The sequence below is a fragment of the Vicugna pacos genome, chromosome 9, assembly GCF_048564905.1.
Source record: "Vicugna pacos chromosome 9, VicPac4, whole genome shotgun sequence".
Lineage (NCBI taxonomy): Eukaryota > Metazoa > Chordata > Mammalia > Artiodactyla > Camelidae > Vicugna > Vicugna pacos.
Genome location: NC_132995.1, coordinates 50833403 through 50851572, shown reverse-complemented (window position 1 = coordinate 50851572; position 18170 = coordinate 50833403). Strand labels below are relative to the sequence as shown.

Below are 18170 nucleotides of genomic sequence, written 5' to 3'. Positions count from 1 at the left end.
TCCTTGGATTGGGTGGGACATGTCTTCTGCTTTTCTTGCAAGGTGTTGGTCTCAGGGCTGCTTAAGTGAGGAGCTGACCATGCTGGGTGTCAACTGTCCACATTTTGATTGCTCCTTGTTTAGCTGACGGGCTTCAGTCCAGACTCTACTAAGAAGCCACTCCTGACCCTTGAACAAGTCCTTGCCCCTCTATGAGTTTCATAATTCTGTCTGTCCCCTGTTTGGCTTTTGGGACAGTAGGTTCCTGAACTGCTTTCAGTATTTCAAAAAGTCAAAGAGAAACTGCATTTGTGTCAGCGCACCTTTAGCAAATGCACAACAATCATCTTTGGCTAGAATGACTGGACCTGCTATGAGTTTTGCTCTAGGTGACCCTGATCCTACGGAGAAGGGTGGGACTGGATCTTTCAGCACGACTGGGAGTATCCAGCCTTCTCCGGGACGCTAGGGCCCAAGGGCACTGGAATGCGCTGGTCCAGCAGAACCAACGCTGCCTGGAGCCCTTCTCACCGCCAGGGTGGGTCGCGGAGGCTGGGTCGCGGAGGCTGGAGGTGCTGATCTAGCACTTTCAATTGCCCAAAAGCAACGCCCGGAGGCGTGGTTCCTCCCCTCCCGGGCCTCAGGCCAGTTCCCCCGTGCTCACGCCCTTAGTCCCCAACTAGGTGGCCCACCCCGCCACACTAGTCCCCGCCCTTATCCCCGCCCCTTCCGGGCCACAGCCCCATTCCCCCGTGCCCACGCCCCTCCCACGCACCGCCCTATCAAGCTCCGCCCCACCCGGGGCCCCGCCCCCATCCCGGTCCAGCCAGCTCGCTCCGGCTAGCACCGGCCCGGGGCCACCCCCGTCCCGCCCCCGCAAAGCCGGGGTACCCGAGGTTCTGCACCGCGACCCTCCGCACTCCTGCGAACATGGCGCTGCTAGCGGCGCGGAGCGCGCGGGCCGCGGTCTGCAGCCTGCGCGCCGTCTCTGCGCCCGCCACACCCTGCCTGCCGCGGCCTTGGGGGCTGTGGGCGGGCGCCGTCCGGACGCTGCGCACCGGCCCGGCTCTGCTCTCCGGTAAGTGCGGGCGGGCACGTGGGGCGAGCCGGGCTGCCTGGGGGAAGGGGCTGGGGCCTCGATCCTTACCTCGGGTCCCCACTGGTGGCCGTCCCGGGTCAAGCAAGGCGCCCCTGCAGGTGCTTCTTTTTATTTCTGGGATCCCTTGTTGTGTCCCGCTGCTGCCTTCCTTGAGTGGCTTGGACGACCCCGCAGCCTTTGTCCTGCGGGTTGGGAGCCAGGGGAGGTGGGGGCAGGGAGGCCTGGAGCCCACAGGCGGCCTCCGTGACCCAGCTGGTTCGGGTCGCTGAGGTCCTCCGTGACCTTAGGTTTCTGGCATTTGTGCGCATCATGGACCCTAAGAGTGGAGACGAATAATACTTTACTTTGCTACACTGATCGCCACTGAGAATTCTGAAGTAAAATGAAAGCAAAGCACTTATTGAGATTTAAAGCCCTGGATCTAGATTTTTAGAAGCCAAAGCTAGCATAACTTTGAGGACAGCTATTTCCTGAAGCGGTGAGATAAACTGGATTCTACAGAAGACGTTCTGCTAAAGTCTGTATTGAGTTATGAATGCGTCTTGGGTTGAAATAAGGCCTTAAACGAATCTAAAGTAAGTGGGAGACCTGCCCATAGACATCTTGGCCGTCTGTGCTACCTTAGCACAAGTTATCGCAGCGGAAAAACTGTTCTTACTTCATGCACCAATACTTGGAGACACTTAACTGCACCTCCGAGAACTCAGGCTTCTTATTTACGGAGCATAGGTCTGCGGTGCCTGTTGTCTCATTAAATTCGTTTTAGAAACCTATTTGGGACTGGAAGAGTTGAAAATTTTATTCCAAACATAACGATGCTTCGTTGCGCCCCCCTCCCCTCCAGTAATCCCTCAGCTCTGCTGAATATAAGGGAAAAGCATCTCATAAGAACTGAATTTCAGGCCTATGTTTTTTGGTTATTCATTGTTACACTATCACTAGCTTTTTGCATTTTCCTGTTATCTAGTTAAATATTGCCCAAGATATCAATACTCATGATCTGGTTGAACACCTAGGTTTTTAATACGAAGGAGACAGAGTTCCAATTTTGGTTCCTCTTAAGAGCTATGTGATCTTTGGCAGAGTCACTTAACTTCTCTGAGTCTGTTTTCCTTATCAAAAAGTGGAAATGATTTCCCTACCTTAGAGTTGTTGGATGAAATAAAATAATGTAACTGCTGTACGTATAACCTGATGCATAGCACATACTCAATAAATGTTACTAAATACTGGTGTATAGAATCAAATAAATAGCAGAAATTGACCAAATGTTAATATATTTTATCTGACTTACTGACTTTGAAAAAAGTAAAACGCAGACTTTTTCTAAATAACACAAAACACCTAATTTTCTGAGGCCAAAACCCATGTTTTTCCAAGGCTTAGAAGAAAGTAATTATTTACCTAATCTTCTGTCTACTGATTTCCTGTTGGACCAAGGGTTAAAGGAGAACTGTACTAATTCTTTAGCATAAATTGTGTGGCCTAGTGCAAAGACATAAAGGCCTTTGAAGTCCAGTGGACCTAGATGCATTTAGCTTAGCAATGTTGCTCCCTTTTCCTCTAAACTTGTGGTTGCTCAGTTGCTTAATTAAATGTGAGAGCACTCTTATTCCTAAGATTGTCTTTACTGTTAGGCAAGATGACAAGGCCAAAATCAGGACAGTAATCTCAGAGAAGTCCTATGTAGTTGTCCTCAGCATTTACTTTAAAAAGGCATATTAGATTTACTTATTTTTTTAAAGTAAAAGCAAGTTTATTTAGAGAGATACCTCACAGAGAATAGACTACATCTCACTCAGAAGGGAAAACGGAAAACAGCTTAGGAGAGAATACACCCCATAGGCAGAATATGGGCCATCTCAGAAAGGTGAGAGGGAGAGAAGCCCAGAGGTGTGGGGTGTTTAAAGTAAAAGTAGGTAACACACTCCATAGAGTGCAGGTCGTCTAAGAAAGCAAGAGCCAAAAGAGGTACATTAGATTTAAACTGCCAGTTCTAGAGTTGTAACAGAATTTTAGGGAGAATTGAGTGTGGTAGCCAAATAACTATATATACTAGATGTTTTGCTGAGAATCCCCTTAAACTTTAAAAAAATTACTTCAACTTTTGAGCATTTACTATATGCCAAGCACTGTTTAGAACTGGGAACACAAATGAGATAAACCCTTCTCTTGCTTGCTTGGTACTTAGTTTACTGCCTTAGGGGAAGCTGACAAATGGGCTCTTATCTGTAGTATGTTAAGTGCTATGAGTGTGTTGGGGCCTCAGGAGAGTGGTGCTGAGTTCTGAGGCAGCAGGTTGGATGGCCCAGGAACCCAGGCTTGGAGGGCTAGATAAGGCTTCTGGCAGGAAGAGCTGCCCCCCACACCCCTTAAATAGAGGCACTGGGGATTGAACCTAGGACCTCGTGCATGCCAAGCACCCACTCTACCACTGAGCTACACCCCTATGCCAGGAAGAGCTTAGTTGAGAAAAGGGGATGGGGAAAGTGTTGCAGTCAGAACATTAAGTACAAACCTTAACCTTTTTACAGAAACATCATATTGACTTGAAGCATTTAGTAATTTGAAGTGGACGGAAGCAAAACAAGTTACTGTGTGACAGATTTTCCAGCCTCTTCCACTGAAGAGTATGAAATTAAAGTTTTTTTTAGTGACTAGGGGAAAGAAAGTAATGTTAATACATTCTGCTGTGTATCAGAGCTGTGTAATCAAAGTAGTTTAATGTTGATTTAAGTACAGCTAGCTATCTTTTGGGTAAGGGTTAAGAGTGAAACAGCAATGCTTATTTTTAAAACAGTATTAGAGTTAATGAACCATTTTCCTATTAACTTCTGATGTATCATTTTTGGAAAAAGACTTTCACTTCAGAATGTGATATATATTTAAGAAGACAGCATATGCTTTTTAAAAATACATTCTTTAAAGCAAGTATTTTTAACATTAAATCCTAAGTAATTTTTTTCACATCACATCACGGCTTTCGTAAGTTTTTCTTCCAGGAATCCTTGAGTAGTTCGACCATGTCTTTGTAGAGAAGAGCTCATAAAGCCAAGGGCTAACCTGTCTAATTAAGGTTGAGCAGAGCTTGCCTTTCTACCAGTTAATACCTTAGTTCTGAGGTGACTGTTGAGTTCTGATCTTATAGTTTACTTCTTTAAATGAAGGTAGCCACTTTCCTCAAGGGCAGACTTGAATGTGATTAAAGTGGAATCAAGAACTTAGTAAAATTATTGTTTCAGGTCAGTTTTATTCCTGTTAAGATTCCACACAGCTCTACCAAAGAGGCACATCATCATTATTATTATTATTATTTGGTTAAATCATTTATGAGCAGCATTTATGCTCCTCCCAAAACCTTATCATTCGGTCTTCAGAGGGACAGACCTTTCTCTAAGACAGACCAATAATAGATAAGGATACAGCAGAAATGTGCTGCAAACTTAGTGTGTGTATGTGTGTGTGTGTGTGTTAGACTGAGTAAATGTTAGGAGCAAATAAATCTCCACAGTTGCAAAGGTGTTCATATCAAGCCATCTCTGTCTAAATGATACCACTGTTGAGAAGGTGTGTCTTTTCACATGGTTTGTTTTGTCCTGGGCAGTGTACTGGTGAAAGGCCGTGCCAATAAGTCAAACACAAATACTGAGAATGTCTTGCCTTTTGAGAACACTGATATGAAAAAATGCTTTTTAAGAAGTGATGCCACTGGTTTTGTGAAATATTGGTCTTCTATTTTTAGTGCGTAAATTCACAGACAAACATGAATGGATAACGACAGAAAACGGTGTTGGAACAGTGGGAATCAGCAATTTTGCACAGGTATTGGATTGCCTTGAAATACTGAAAACAGTTTGCTCTTGCCTAAGTTGGATTATCTTTACCTTTTAAAAAATGTTTATTCTGCCCCTTAGTATTTTGGGTCCTTTAAAGGTCCTCTGAAGACCATCAGTCATAGGTGGGAAAGTAAAATATAATTTAGTTAGGGCAGTATATAGTGTTTTAAGAGATCCTAAAAGGTTAACACTTAGAAGTAGGAAACAAAGAAGTATACTAGTTTCACATTGGGGCAGTTTGGGAAAGAAGCAGAGCAAGCAAAAGTGTGGAGTGTTGGCAGTGTTTTGTGGATAACAGTGATACGCCCAAGACTTGGGGTTTTGAAGAGGGAAAACCTAGATTAGCACAGATTACACAAAGATAAACCTTTTATTTAGACTCTGTCTCTGCTAATTCCCGTTGCCACTGATCCCTTATTGAGATGTGTAAAAGAAAATGAGAAGTCAACTAGGAGAATAGGTCAGTGATTTTCAACTGGATCTGCGTGTGGGGTGGGGAGAGGGGCTGGGGGGTGTTAACTGATGAGAGTATGTAATACTCTTCAGAAAGGTTGGAATCTCGGGTACGGAGACTCAGTGACAGCTATATTTTCATTGGCATATCTGTGTGCCTACTGAGGCCCAGTACAGGATGCTTTGTGAAATACTGTGTGTTTGACCTCACCTAGAGTTTATCTATGAGGGGAAATCACCTACATGGAAAACAACATATAAGACATCTGATGGATGACTGAGTGGTACAAGGGGTTGTAACCCATTCACCTGATGGAGAGAACACTTCTTACTAGAGTCAGGGCACGAGGACTGATATACAGAACCAGCGGGTAGGATTTCAGCAAATGCAGTAGGGGAAATGGCCTCAGTAAAACCGCAGAGGTGAAAAAGCATAAAGTATGTTTGTCCTCAGAGAAGCTAGTAATCTTTTGGAGGGCATATGGTTTGTGGACAAGGGTCACTGCTGCCTGTGGGAAATCCAGCTGATGGCCTGTTTTCTTGCAGGTCCTGAGCTAAGAATAGTTTTGCATTTTTAAAGAGTTTTAAGAAAAAGCAAATTATTTGGCCCCTCAAGTGTAAAATACGTACTGTCTGAATTAAAGGGATTCAGTGTTTAGCTTGGTCCTATTTACTAGGTTTACTTTGATTTCTTATTGGTTACTTGATTTTTTTTTTTAAAGGAAGCTTTAGGAGATGTTGTTTACTGTAGTCTGCCTGAAGTTGGGACAAAATTGAACAAACAAGGTGAGTGTTTTTCTCATTTTGGTATATCATGATTCATGCCATGAATTTTCTTTACCTTGACTAATAACTTATTTGCACCGAGGATCATTTAGAGTGCTTTTTCCTGAAGTAACAGAAAACTTAAATAAGAGTAGATTTACCAGCAGGGGTTTATTCTATCTCATACAAGCAGTCTTGGAAATAGGTGGATACAGGATTGACTCAGTGGCTCAGTGAAGGTTATCACAGACATGACCTCTTTGGTACTTTATCTGCCTTAGCATGTCAGAGGTCACAAAATGGCAGCAGAATCTTCAAGCATCACATTTTCAAATGACAGTATCCAAAAACAGGAAGAGAAAGGCTCTCTTGTCTCTTTATTGGGAAAAACATCTCAACCAGAAATTTCTCAGTACATCCTAGAAATCTTTTCTCATGTAATAAGACCCTTGTTGTGACTGACAGTCTGTTATGTTTATTTTTTTTTCCTGTACATCAGTTGCTTTCTTTAATCATGTTTTATTTACTGGGTACCCACTCTGCTGCTCTCAAGCAGATCAGAAGTTTCTGATTATCTGTTTATAGTAAGTGAGGAGTATGAACCTGCCTTTAAAATTTTTTTTTAAATTTTATTTTTTTTTTGTGGGAGGAGATAATTAGGTTTTATTTATTTGTTTTTAGAGGTAATGGGGATTGAACCCAGGACCTTGTATATGCTAAGTGTGCACTCTACCACTTGAGCTATACCCTCCCCCCGGACCTGCTTTTTGTGCTTTAAAAAATTCAATTAATATAAATATGTTGGGTAATATTCCTAAGCTAATAAATTCCTTCTTTAAACTTTTTGCTAAAGGTGTTTTTTTAAACTGATGTAAAAATCATATACAGTGAAAATGCATGTTTCTTAATTCTATAATCCAAAGAGTTTTGACAAACTGTAAACCTTCCCAATCAAAGCCCTTTTCTTCTCTGATTTCTGTTACCATAGATTAGTTTTGCCTATTCTTTAACTTCATTTAAAAGGAATCACACAATACGTATCATGTCTGGCTTTTTGTCTAATGTGATGATTTTGATGTTCACATTGAATGACAAGTAGTTTATTTTTTTATTGCTGGAAAGTATCCCATTGCATGAATAGAACACATTTTTATCCTTTCTCCCATTGATGGATTTTAGTGGTAAAGTCTGTGTCTTCCTTTCTGTTGGGTAAGTATATGTAGGAGTGGAATTTCTGGTTTATAGCGTAGGTATACATTTAACTTTATAAGAAACTCCCAACCAGTTTGCTGTAGTAGTTAGACCATTTTACATTCTCAACAGCACTAGAGTTCCAGGTGATGTGTATCTTGTTGTGGTTTTAACTTGTATTTCCTTAATGACAGATTACTGTTGAACACTTTTCCATGTGCTTTTGGCCAAACATCTTTTTTTGTGACGTCTCTAGTTTTTTATTTGGGTTATCTTTTTACTATTGATTTTTAGGCATCCTTTATAAATTCTAGATACAAATCCTTTTTCAGATACATATTTTGCCATAGTTTGGTTTTGCCTTTTCATTTTCTTAACAGTGTTTTTGATGAGAACCTTTTAATTTTTAACAAGTCCAAGTTATTAATGTTTTTAATCATGTACAGAACTTTGTGTTTTCTCTAAGAAATCTTTATCTCTGTGGTTCCTGGACTATATACCCCAGTGCCATGAGGTGCTGTAGAGTAATTTTTAACATCTGATTGACACAGCACAAACTAAGATTCAGTTGAGTTAATAACAATTTCAATATTAGATCTCAACTATATTACTTTGGGTAATGTATCTTTGAAGCAAGTACTGCACAATCTGTGGAACATTAGGTAGGACAGTGGTTGGTGTGACCTGATTCCTGATGGAGAACTTATACATGTATCTGTAAATTATAGTTAAGAATTAAAAATTTTTTTTAGTTCAATTTACGTGCATTAATTTTGCAAACAGTCTACTCAATTGTTAGGATGTAAAAACTGACTAAGTAGTTTGGGCCTGACCTCTTAATTGAAATGTTAGGTATTTGTTTTGTAATTGAAATATTAGGTATTTGTTTTGGTCTAGGGGTCATCATAGAACCTTTCTGAGACACTAAGAGCACTATGGACTAAGGAAGTGAGCAAGGTTTGCAAAGATACTCTCCATGTTTTCTTGAAACTTCATATAGTTTTAGCTTTCATGTTCAGCTTTATTCACTGATTCTCATAGCTTTGTAGATTCCTTTGGATCTCCTATTTATGTAATAATATAAAAGTGTTGTATTTCTAACTTTGAATCTTTATGCATTTTATTTCTTCTCCTTGCCTATTGACTGGCCAGGCCCCTCAGAATAATGTTGAATAGAAGTGGTAGGAGTAGACTCATTGCCTTGTTCCTGCTCTGAGGAGAAAGCATTTAACATTTCATTATTAGGTATGATATTTAGCTGTGGGGTTTTTCATAGATGCCCATTATCAGATGACAGGTTCCTTTCTGCTTCTGGTCTGCTGAGAATTAATCATCCATGGATGTTGAATTTTTGTCAGATTTCATTTTCTCCATCTATTGCCACAGAGAAGTTTGCTTCTTCTTAATGTGATGAATGATGATTCAGTTTTGAATGTTTAGCCATCCTTGTATTGCTGGTAATCATGATTAAAAAAATTTTTTTTAAACATTGATTTGTGCTAGTTAATTTTTACCTTTTGTTCATGAGAGATAGTGGTCTTTTATTACAATGACTTTGTCAGATTTTGAAATCTGTTATATTGGCCTCATAGAATAAGTTTAGAAATTTTCCCACCTCTTTTCTTTTTCTGAAACAATGTGCAACGTTAGTATTTTCTTCTTTAAATGTTTGCTAGAATTAACCAATGGAATATGAGCCAGCTTTCTTTGTGGGAAGGTTTTTTTTTGTTTGTTTTGTTTGCTTTTAAACTTTTTTTATTGAGTTATGGTCATTTTACAGTGTTGTGTCAAATTCCAGTGTAGAGCACAATTTTTCAGTTATACACGAACATACATTCATTATCACTTTATTTTCCAATGTGAGCTACCACAAGATCTTGTATATATTTCCCTGTGCTATACAGGATAATCTTGTTTTATCTGTTCTACATACGCCTGTTAGTATCTTATGAATTTTGAAATCCCATTCTGTCCCTTCCCACCCCCCCACCCCCTTGGCAACCACAAGTTTGTATTCTATGTCTATGAGTCTGTTTCTGTTTGGTATTTATGTTTTTGTTTTGTTTTGTTTTTTTAGATTCCACATGTGAGTGATCTCATATGGTATTTTTCTTTCTCTTTCTGGCTTACTTCATTTAGAATGACTTTCTCCAGGAACATCCATGTTGCTGCTAATGGTGTTATGTTGTCAGTTTTTATGGCTGAATAGTATTCCATTGTATAAATATACCGCATCTTCTTTATCCAGTCATCTGTTGATGGACATTTAGTCTGTTTCCATGTCTTGGCTATTGTAAATAGTGCTGCTATGAACATTGGGGTGCAGGTATCTTTTTGAAGTAGGGTTCCTTCTGGATATATACCCAGGAGTAGAATTCCTGGGTCATATGGTAAGTCTATTCCTAGTCTTTTGAGGACTCTCCATACTGTTTTCCACAGTGGCTGCACCAAACTGCTTTCCCACCAGCAGTGTAGGAGGGTTCCCTTTTCTCCACAGCCTCTCCAGCATTTGTCATTTGTGCACTTTTGAATGATGGCCATTCTGACTGGTGTGAGGTGATACCTCACTGTAGTTTTGATTTGCATTTCTCTGATAATTTATGATACTGAGCATTTTTTCATGTGCCTATTGATCATTTGTATGTCTTCTTTGGAGAATTGCTTGTTTAGGTCTTCTGCCCATTTTGGATTGTGTTGTTTGTTTTTTTCTTATTAAGTCATATGAGCTGCTTACATATTCTGGAGATCAAGCCTTTGTCGCTTTCATTATTTGCAAAAATTTTCTCGCATTCTGTAGGTTGTCGTTTTGTTTTACTTATGGTTTCCTTTGCTGTGCAGAAGCTTGTAAGTTTAATTAGGTCCCATTTGTTTATTCTTGTGAGATAATGTTTTGCCTATATTTTCTTCTAGGAGGTTTGTTGTATCTTGTCTTAGGATTAAGTCTTTGATCCATTTTGAGTTTATTTTTGTGTATGGTGTAAGGCAGTGTTCAAGCTTAACTGATTTACATGCTGCTGTCCAAGTTTCCCACCACCATTTGCTGAAGAGACTGTCTTTATTCCATCGTATATTCTTGCCTCCTTTGTCGAAGATTAGTTGACCAAAAGTTTGTGGGTTCATTTCTGGGCTCTCTATTCTATTCCATTGGTCCATATGTCTGTTTCTGTACCAACACCATGCCATCTTGATTACTGTAGCTCTATAGTATTGTCTGAAGTCTGGGAGTTATTCCTCCAGCCTCTTTCTCTTTTCTTCAGTAATGCTTTGGCAATTCTCGGTCTTTTATGGTTCCATATAAATTTTATGATTTGTTCTAGTTCTGTGAAATATGTCTTGGGTAACTTGACAGGGATTGCATTAAATCTGTAGATTACCTTGGGCAGTATGACCATTTTAACAATATTGATTCTTCCAATGCAGGAGCATGGGATATCTTTCCATTTCTCTAAGTCTTCTATAATTTCCTTGATCAGTGTTTTATAGTTTTCCATGTATAAGTCTTTCACCTCCTTGGTTAGATTTATTCCTAGGTATTTTATTACTTTGGGTGCTATTTTAAAGGGGATTGTTTCTTTACTTTTTTTCTGTTGATTCATCGTTAGTGTACAGAAATGCAACTGATTTTTGAACGTTAATCTTGTAACCTGCTACCTTGCTGAATTTTTTGATTAGTTCTAGTAGTTTTTGTGTAGACCTTTTAGGATTTTCTATATATAGTATCATGTCATTGGCATATAGTGACACTTTTACCTTTTCTTTTCCAATTTGGATCCCTTTTATTTCTCTCTCTTGCCTGATTGCTGTGACTAGGACTTCCAAGATTATGTTGAATAGGAGTGGTGATAGTGGGCAGCCTTGTCTTGTCCCAGATTTTAGTGGGAAGCTTTTGAGTTTTTCACTGTTGAGTACTATGCTGGCTGTAGGTTTGTCATGTATAGCTTTTATTATGTTGAGATATGTTCCCTCTATACCCACTTTGGTGCGAGTTTTTATCATAAATGGGTGTTGAATTTTATCAAATGTTTTTTCTGCATCTGTTGAGATGATCATGTGGTTTTTGTCCTTTCTTTTGTTGATGTGATGTATTATATTGATTGATTTGCGTATGTTGAACCACCCTTGTGTCCCTGGAATGAACCTCACTTGATCATGATGTATAATCTTTTTCATGTGCTGTTGGATTCTATTTGCTAATATTTTGGTGAGGATTTTTGCATCTATGTTCATCAATGATATTGGTCTGTAATTCTCTTTGTTTGGTGGTGTCTTTGCCTGGTTTTGGTATCAGGGTGATGGTGGCTTCAAAGAATGAGTTTGGGAGTATTCCCTCCTTTTCAGTCTTCTGGAAGAGTTTGAGGACTGGTATGAGTTCTTCTTTGTATGTTTGGTAGAACTCCCCAGTGAAGCCGTCTGGTCCTGGACTTTTATTTGTAGGGAGGTTTTTTATTGCTAAATCGATTTCATTCCTAGTGATAGGTTTGTTGAAGTGGTCAGTTTCTTCCTGATTCAGTCTTGGTGGACTGTATGTTTCCAGAAACTTGTCCATCTCCTCTAGGTTATCCATTTTGGTTCCATATAGTTTTTCATAATATTCTCATATGATATTCTGTATTTCTATGTTATTGTAATTTCTCCATTTTCCTTTCTTATTTTGCTTATTTTGCTTATTTATGCTCTTTTTCCCCCTTCTTTGTGAGTTTAGCCAGACGTTTGTCGATTTTATTTACTTTTTCAAAAAAAGCCAGCTCTTGGTTTGACTGATTTTCTTCTATCATTTTTTAAATCTCTGTTTTACTTATTTCCTCCCTGATCTTTATTATTTCCTTCCTTCTGCTGACTTTTGGGTGCTTTTGCTCTTCTTTTTCTAATTCTTTTAGCTGGTGGGTTAGATTGTTTGAGATTGTTCTTTTTTTTGAGGAAGGCCTGTATCAATATAAACTTCCCTCTTAGCACTGTCTTTGCTGCGTCCCATAAATTTTGTGTGGTTGTATTTTCATTTTCATTTGTGTCATTTCATTTCAACTTTGATTTCGTCATTGACCCACTGGTTTTTTGATAGCATATTGTTTGATCTCTATGCTTTCCTTTTTTCTCCTTTGTTTCTCTGTAGTTGATTTCTACTTTCATGGCATTGTGGTCAGTAAAGATGCTTGAGATAATTTCTCTTCTTGAAATTGTTGAGGTTTCTTTTGTGCCCAAGTACATGATCAATCCTAGAAAATGTTCCATGTGCCCCTGAAAAGAATGTATAGCCTATTTTGTGGGAAGGTTTTTTTGATACAAATTTAATTTCTTTAATAGATTCAGATTTTGTTATCTAACATTGGTTTCATTAGTGAAGTTTTTTGAGGAATTTTTCCATTTCATGTTGTCCTATTCAGCACAATGATAATCTTTTGAAAGAACCAAATTTCTAATTTTCTTTGTTTTCATTTCATTTTTTCCCTCATATCTTTTATTCCTCAAACTTATTTAGATTTGATTTGCTCTTTTTCTAGCTTCCTAAGGTGGAAACTTGGGGTTGTGTTCATTTTCACAAAGTTTTTATTTGACTTTTTCATCCATACTGTAAAACACTGTCTCACTTGTGATGGGGTGGCAGCTAAAACCTTAATATGATTCTTTTATTTATGCTTGCCTGGGACACTTGGAGGAGTCTGCCCTGTGCACACATGGTTCAGGGATCACTCAGGTCATCATTAATCCTTGGGCAGAATTTATACATAGAATTTAGGACTCTTCTTTTAGTCTCTCCTTACTGAGATTTTCCAGCAGCTACGGTGGCCCCAAACTCTTGTCTTCTAGTCCTTTAAGCCAGTAAAACAAGTTTTCTCTCAGAATTTTGGCTTCTCCACATGGCACAGATCAGTGTCTTTCCCTAAGGCTAAAAGTCATTAAAAAAATCACTGGTGTCATTCCCCCTCTCTATAAACTAATTGCTTTTGTTCATTTTCTAGAGTGTTTAGAAGCTGGGTCATTGACTTTAAGATGTTCTTTTAACCTAAAGATACTGTTTCCCCATAAGCACTACCTTAGCTCTACCCCACAAACTTTGGTATGTTGTATTCTCATTCAGTTCACATTGCTTGGTATTGTCCTGAAGGTGACTAGGGTTGTTAATTTCATAGTCTTTTTTCTTTTTTTTAAACTCTGTTCTTCAGATTGGTTAACTTCAGATGAGCTTCATGTTCACTGATCCTTTTGCAGTATCCAGTCTGCTGTTAATGCCATCTAGTGAATTTTTTAGATATTATACTTTTTAGTTCTAGAATGTCCATTTTTAAAATTCCCACTTCTTTCCAAGTACTCTCCCATATATTCACTAATTGTGATGATCTTTTTTTCAGTCTTTGAACATATTTAAAATAGCTATTTTAAGGTTTTCTGCTAATTCTAACATGTGGGTTTGTGGGTCATTTTGAGATCTTTATATTGACTTCTCTTCATTATGGCTCTTTTCTAGAACTTCAACCCTCACTTCCATCCATGTTGGCAGCACCACATTTCATCCTCTGACCTCTTAAGCAAATGAGACTGGTGTTCTAGTTACACTGTGCTCTTTGGATGTGGCAATGTTGTGAAGCTACAAACCGTGTAAATGAAGATCTCACCCAGTTTGGGTCCCTTCTTTGGAGGACTGGCTCCCCTTTTGGTCATTATACAGAGTCTTCATATAATTGGGGGTTTTTTGTTTTTGTTTTTTGTTTTTTGAATGTTTAGAGTTGATAATTATTATCTGCAGGAATGTTGGTCTGATATGAGGTACTTCACCATTACTGGAATCTCCTAAAATTTTCATTTTTTTTTTTCCTGAGCCACAGTAAATTGAAACAAAGTTGAGTTTTAACTCTGGTATTCAGATACATCACTATTTGCTCACTGTATCTAGAATGGCTAGGTCCACTTTGAGGATATTTATACCCTTCTCACAGGGTGATATAAGTATGACAGACTTTATGGTTTTATTTTTAATAAAGATATTTAGAACTTTTTATTATGACCATATTAGAGGTGATCACTTCTCCATATTTTGTATTTCTGGGTCACTAACTTGACATTTAATATTTTGTTTAATTTTTTCCATTTAGAGGAGTTTGGTGCTTTGGAAAGTGTGAAAGCTGCTAGTGAACTCTATTCTCCTCTATCTGGAGAAGTTACTGAAATTAATGAAGCTCTAGCAGAAAATCCAGGACTTGTCAACAAATCTTGTTATGAAGATGGTAAGTTGTTGCTAGAAATTCTTTAAAGGATTATTTGCTGTATTTAATCTAGAGTTAAAAGCAAGGTTTAGCTAATTGTGAGTTATTTTTGCACTCCTTGGTACTAGACATATTCTGCTTAAAAAAAGGAAAACAGATTAGCTGACTATATAAGGTTATGTTTGAGATCTGTTAAAGTATTTACCTTTTCAGTCATAAAGTATCCAATCATATTGTGTGATGTAGGTGGTAAGAGAATAATATTTATTGCATTAATTTTTGGTTTTCTCTTATTTTCATTTTCATAATAACCTAGTAAGGTAAGCTAACAGCAATTTTTTTTCATTCTGTAGATGAATTGAGGTCCCAACAGATTTGTTTGTTAAGGTCACACAGACAATGTGGCAAAATTAGGATTAGGTTGTAGTTCTGTTTCCTATCACCTAGCTCTTCTAACTCTACTACTGTTTTCTAATGGCATTAACCTCAGTTACAGTGTTGGTGTTCCTTTTGTTAAAGATATAGCTGGCCTTGTATATTAATTCTTAAGGCTAAGGTTTAAACTCTGAACAAATAATGATGTTCAGTGACTTATGTAGAGTACTGGATTAATTTTGAGGCACTGAAAATTTACATTTTGAATGAATTTGACTTTCTCTTTAAAAAGGTGATTCGGAATGTAAGATACTTTTTTTTTGGGTTGCAGGTTGGCTGATCAAGATGACACTCAGTAATCCTTCAGAACTAGATGAACTAATGAGTGAAGAAGCATATGAGAAATATATAAAATCTATTGAAGAGTGAAAATGGAACCCTTAAATAAACTAGTTTGAAACAACTTAATCTAGCATAGTTGTCTTAAATTAGTGGTGGATAGAAGATTTTTAAAAAGCAGCTTTTAGTAAAAGAAACTGCTTGCAACAATGTTACCAGAAGAAAAATACCCCTTAACTAACAGCATCAGATAAATACTATGCTTTTTCAAAGCACCCTGTGATTTTTAGGCTAGGCTCGAGTTATAACATTCAGAATTTCTGAAATTATCTGTGGTAAAAACTAGTTATAGTTATAAAAAGTATGTAATTGAAGGGTAACATTGTCATCTTAAGCCTTATATAATATTGTAACTTGCTTACATACATCCCCGGATTTGGGGTGAAAATACTTAATGATCTTCCCACTGGAAATAACTGGCAATAGAGAAAAGTTTTTGTTAGTTGTACAGTGTCAGATGAAGAACAAACAGTACTATTTTAATTTTGCAATATTCTGTGTTTGCTGGTGCTATTTTTATACAATGAAGCAACAGCCTTGCAGGAAAATAAGAAACAGTTTAATAAAATATTCATCTTCTTAATTATGTTTTTTGTTTTGCTGTTAATATTTCATTTAATGACTTTGCTAGTATTTGTACATATGCTAACTTTAACTTATGGAAAGTTATTTTTTTAAAAGGAAATTTAAGCCGTAACAATGAAAGGTTCCAAGAAAATGTTTCCTTTTAGTCACAAATCTGGTTTTTCTTAAGCAAAGATCTAATTGCCTGACAGCATTATGTACTATTTTTTGATCATCTTTAATATAATGAAAAAGAAATCACTGACTGTGTTTTCCTATAATAAGTTGGAAGAGAGACGAGTAAAAAGGAAGAAAGGTGAAATTTTGATCAGCATAGCACATGGCTTACTTAAGAAAGCTAAAAATGTTCACATAAGGTTTCTACTTAAGTAATTGGAACATAAATGGACACAGTGAAACTTTTATGGGCCAACATGGCATACTCTAATTAAGGTAACTGTAGTATGCTAATATTTTGAGGGGGGATATTACACAGACACATAAATATAGGTGCATACACACAGGAAAGAGCAAACTCCTCTATCATTTTTCTAGTTACTACCGGAAAATGGGAATTATTTAGACACTATTATCTTATGGTAAATGAAAAGCAAATATGAGAACCCAGAGTAAGTAGGTAGGTAAATAATAAACAAATCTTTACTATTTATCTGCAGAAAGAATTCATTCTTTCCAGGACTGTGCCAATGGCTGTGTCACTGCTAAGCTGTGATTATTAATCAGGTTAATTAATTTTACTATCTGCTTTGGAAATAGAAAGGGATGAGTAATAATTCCTATATACAATCTTCTGTTTCAAAGGAACTCTCATATATTACCTCCTTTGATCTTCACAACAATAGCCAGAGCTAGGTAGGGCATATCCACAACTACCAGCATTTTACAGATAGGTAAGATGGTTAAAGAGCTTGGTAGTCATGGTTAGGATTTTCACATTTCCTGGCCCACTATTCACCAGTTCCTTAAGCAAATGTAAGTTACTGCAAAAAAAATACTTAAAGTGAAATCTGGGGGTTGGGGGAGGATGAATGTTCTACAGGTAGGAAGCAGAAATGGCCATTCTAGAGGGAAGTACATCAGTGATTATAGTCTGAAAGGGGTGGGCAGGTTTTTTTCTCCCATCCTTTCCCAAAGACACACACGCATACTTTTTACTCCCTCTCTGAGTTTTATCAAAGAACAGAACTATGACAACTTTCTCTATATATAGAGAGAACAGAGCCAATTCAACCCTCATTTCTGTTATAATAATAGGTGCTGATTAAATTTTAAGTTAAAAAACCACTAGAGAAAAAAAAAAAACACTAGAGGGCTCTTGTATAGGCATGCTACTATGAAAAAGGCTGGTATTTCAGATCAACTCTCAGCAAGTCAATTTCTGAATTTTTCTAGATTTGTACAGTTTTTCTGGGGCTGCTAAAATGTCACATTGCCACCTACCTTCAGTTTTAAAACTTAAACTATAACTGCCATCATTACTTCTCAACAATTACTGTATTATTTCAAACCTAACCATGCATTTGCCTTTCTCAGTGGGGGCCCTCACTTTACACAAAGATTAAATTCTTTTTTCCTCCCAGCAACATGACTTTACTATTGACCACCTATACCCATCGGTCTTTTTCTGTTTTCCTTTTAAACAGACTTTTTTTTTTTAAGAGTAGATTTAAGTTCAAAATTGAGCAGAAGGTAGTTTCTGTATACCTCCTGCCCCCATCTTGGTGTTTTTGAAACAGCCCTTTGCCAAATCTGAGATTTAATTCTACTAGAGCTTTAGTATCTTGATTCAATCTCTATATTGGCTGTTTATAAACATGACTAGCCAAACACACTCCCTTAATGTTTCTGCTCAGCCATGCTTTTACCCACTAAGCTTCAACAGTGATTACAAGCCCATTTTAAATGGGTATGCAGGCACCATTAGCGTGAAGGAAATCAATTACCAGATCTTCCAACTTCACATGTACGTAGGAGAACATGCTTTCAGTAAAGAATTGTAATAGTCATTCAGTAAATCTTAACTAAGACTTGTTATACTTCCCAGAAACAGAACATAGCTTTCTAATGACTAGATACCAAGTCCTCCTAGTCAGATGGTCTCAGATTTTGTTTTCAAAAGAACTGAAGATCCTTCCTAACCAAACTGTCAGCTGATAATTCGATTTTTTGTTGTTGCTTACTATGTGATTTCTCGTGTGGGAAGGCATTTAAAGTTAAGAGACAATGCAGTAACAAAATTCCTTTCATGGGCATCTTCATATGAACAAGCCTTACATCTATGGAAAAAAA

General features: G+C 37.8%; 1 protein-coding gene across 1 annotated transcript; it reads left to right on the top strand.

The window, feature by feature from the left end:
• Window positions 1-782: 782 nt before the first annotated feature.
• Window positions 783-15365, top strand: GCSH (glycine cleavage system protein H). Its single transcript, XM_072967804.1, has 5 exons — window positions 783-1057; window positions 4821-4900; window positions 6090-6153; window positions 14412-14543; window positions 15229-15365. Exons 1-5 carry the CDS (start codon window positions 910-912, stop codon window positions 15324-15326), a joined length of 522 nt encoding a protein of 173 aa, XP_072823905.1. The 5' UTR covers window positions 783-909; the 3' UTR covers window positions 15327-15365.
• The last annotated feature ends 2805 nt before the right edge of the window (window positions 15366-18170 follow it).

What these genes read in the sequence shown, in the direction of transcription:
- GCSH (XM_072967804.1), top strand. Translation starts at nt 910, where the DNA reads ATGGCGCTGCTAGCGGCGCGGAGCGCGCGGGCCGCGGTCTGCAGCCTG. An exon ending in GAATCAGCAATTTTGCACAG is followed by an intron (nt 4,901 to 6,089) that starts GTATTGGATTGC and finishes TTTTTTTTAAAG; the next exon opens with GAAGCTTTAGGAGATGTTGT. An exon ending in GACAAAATTGAACAAACAAG is followed by an intron (nt 6,154 to 14,411) that starts GTGAGTGTTTTT and finishes TTTTCCATTTAG; the next exon opens with AGGAGTTTGGTGCTTTGGAA.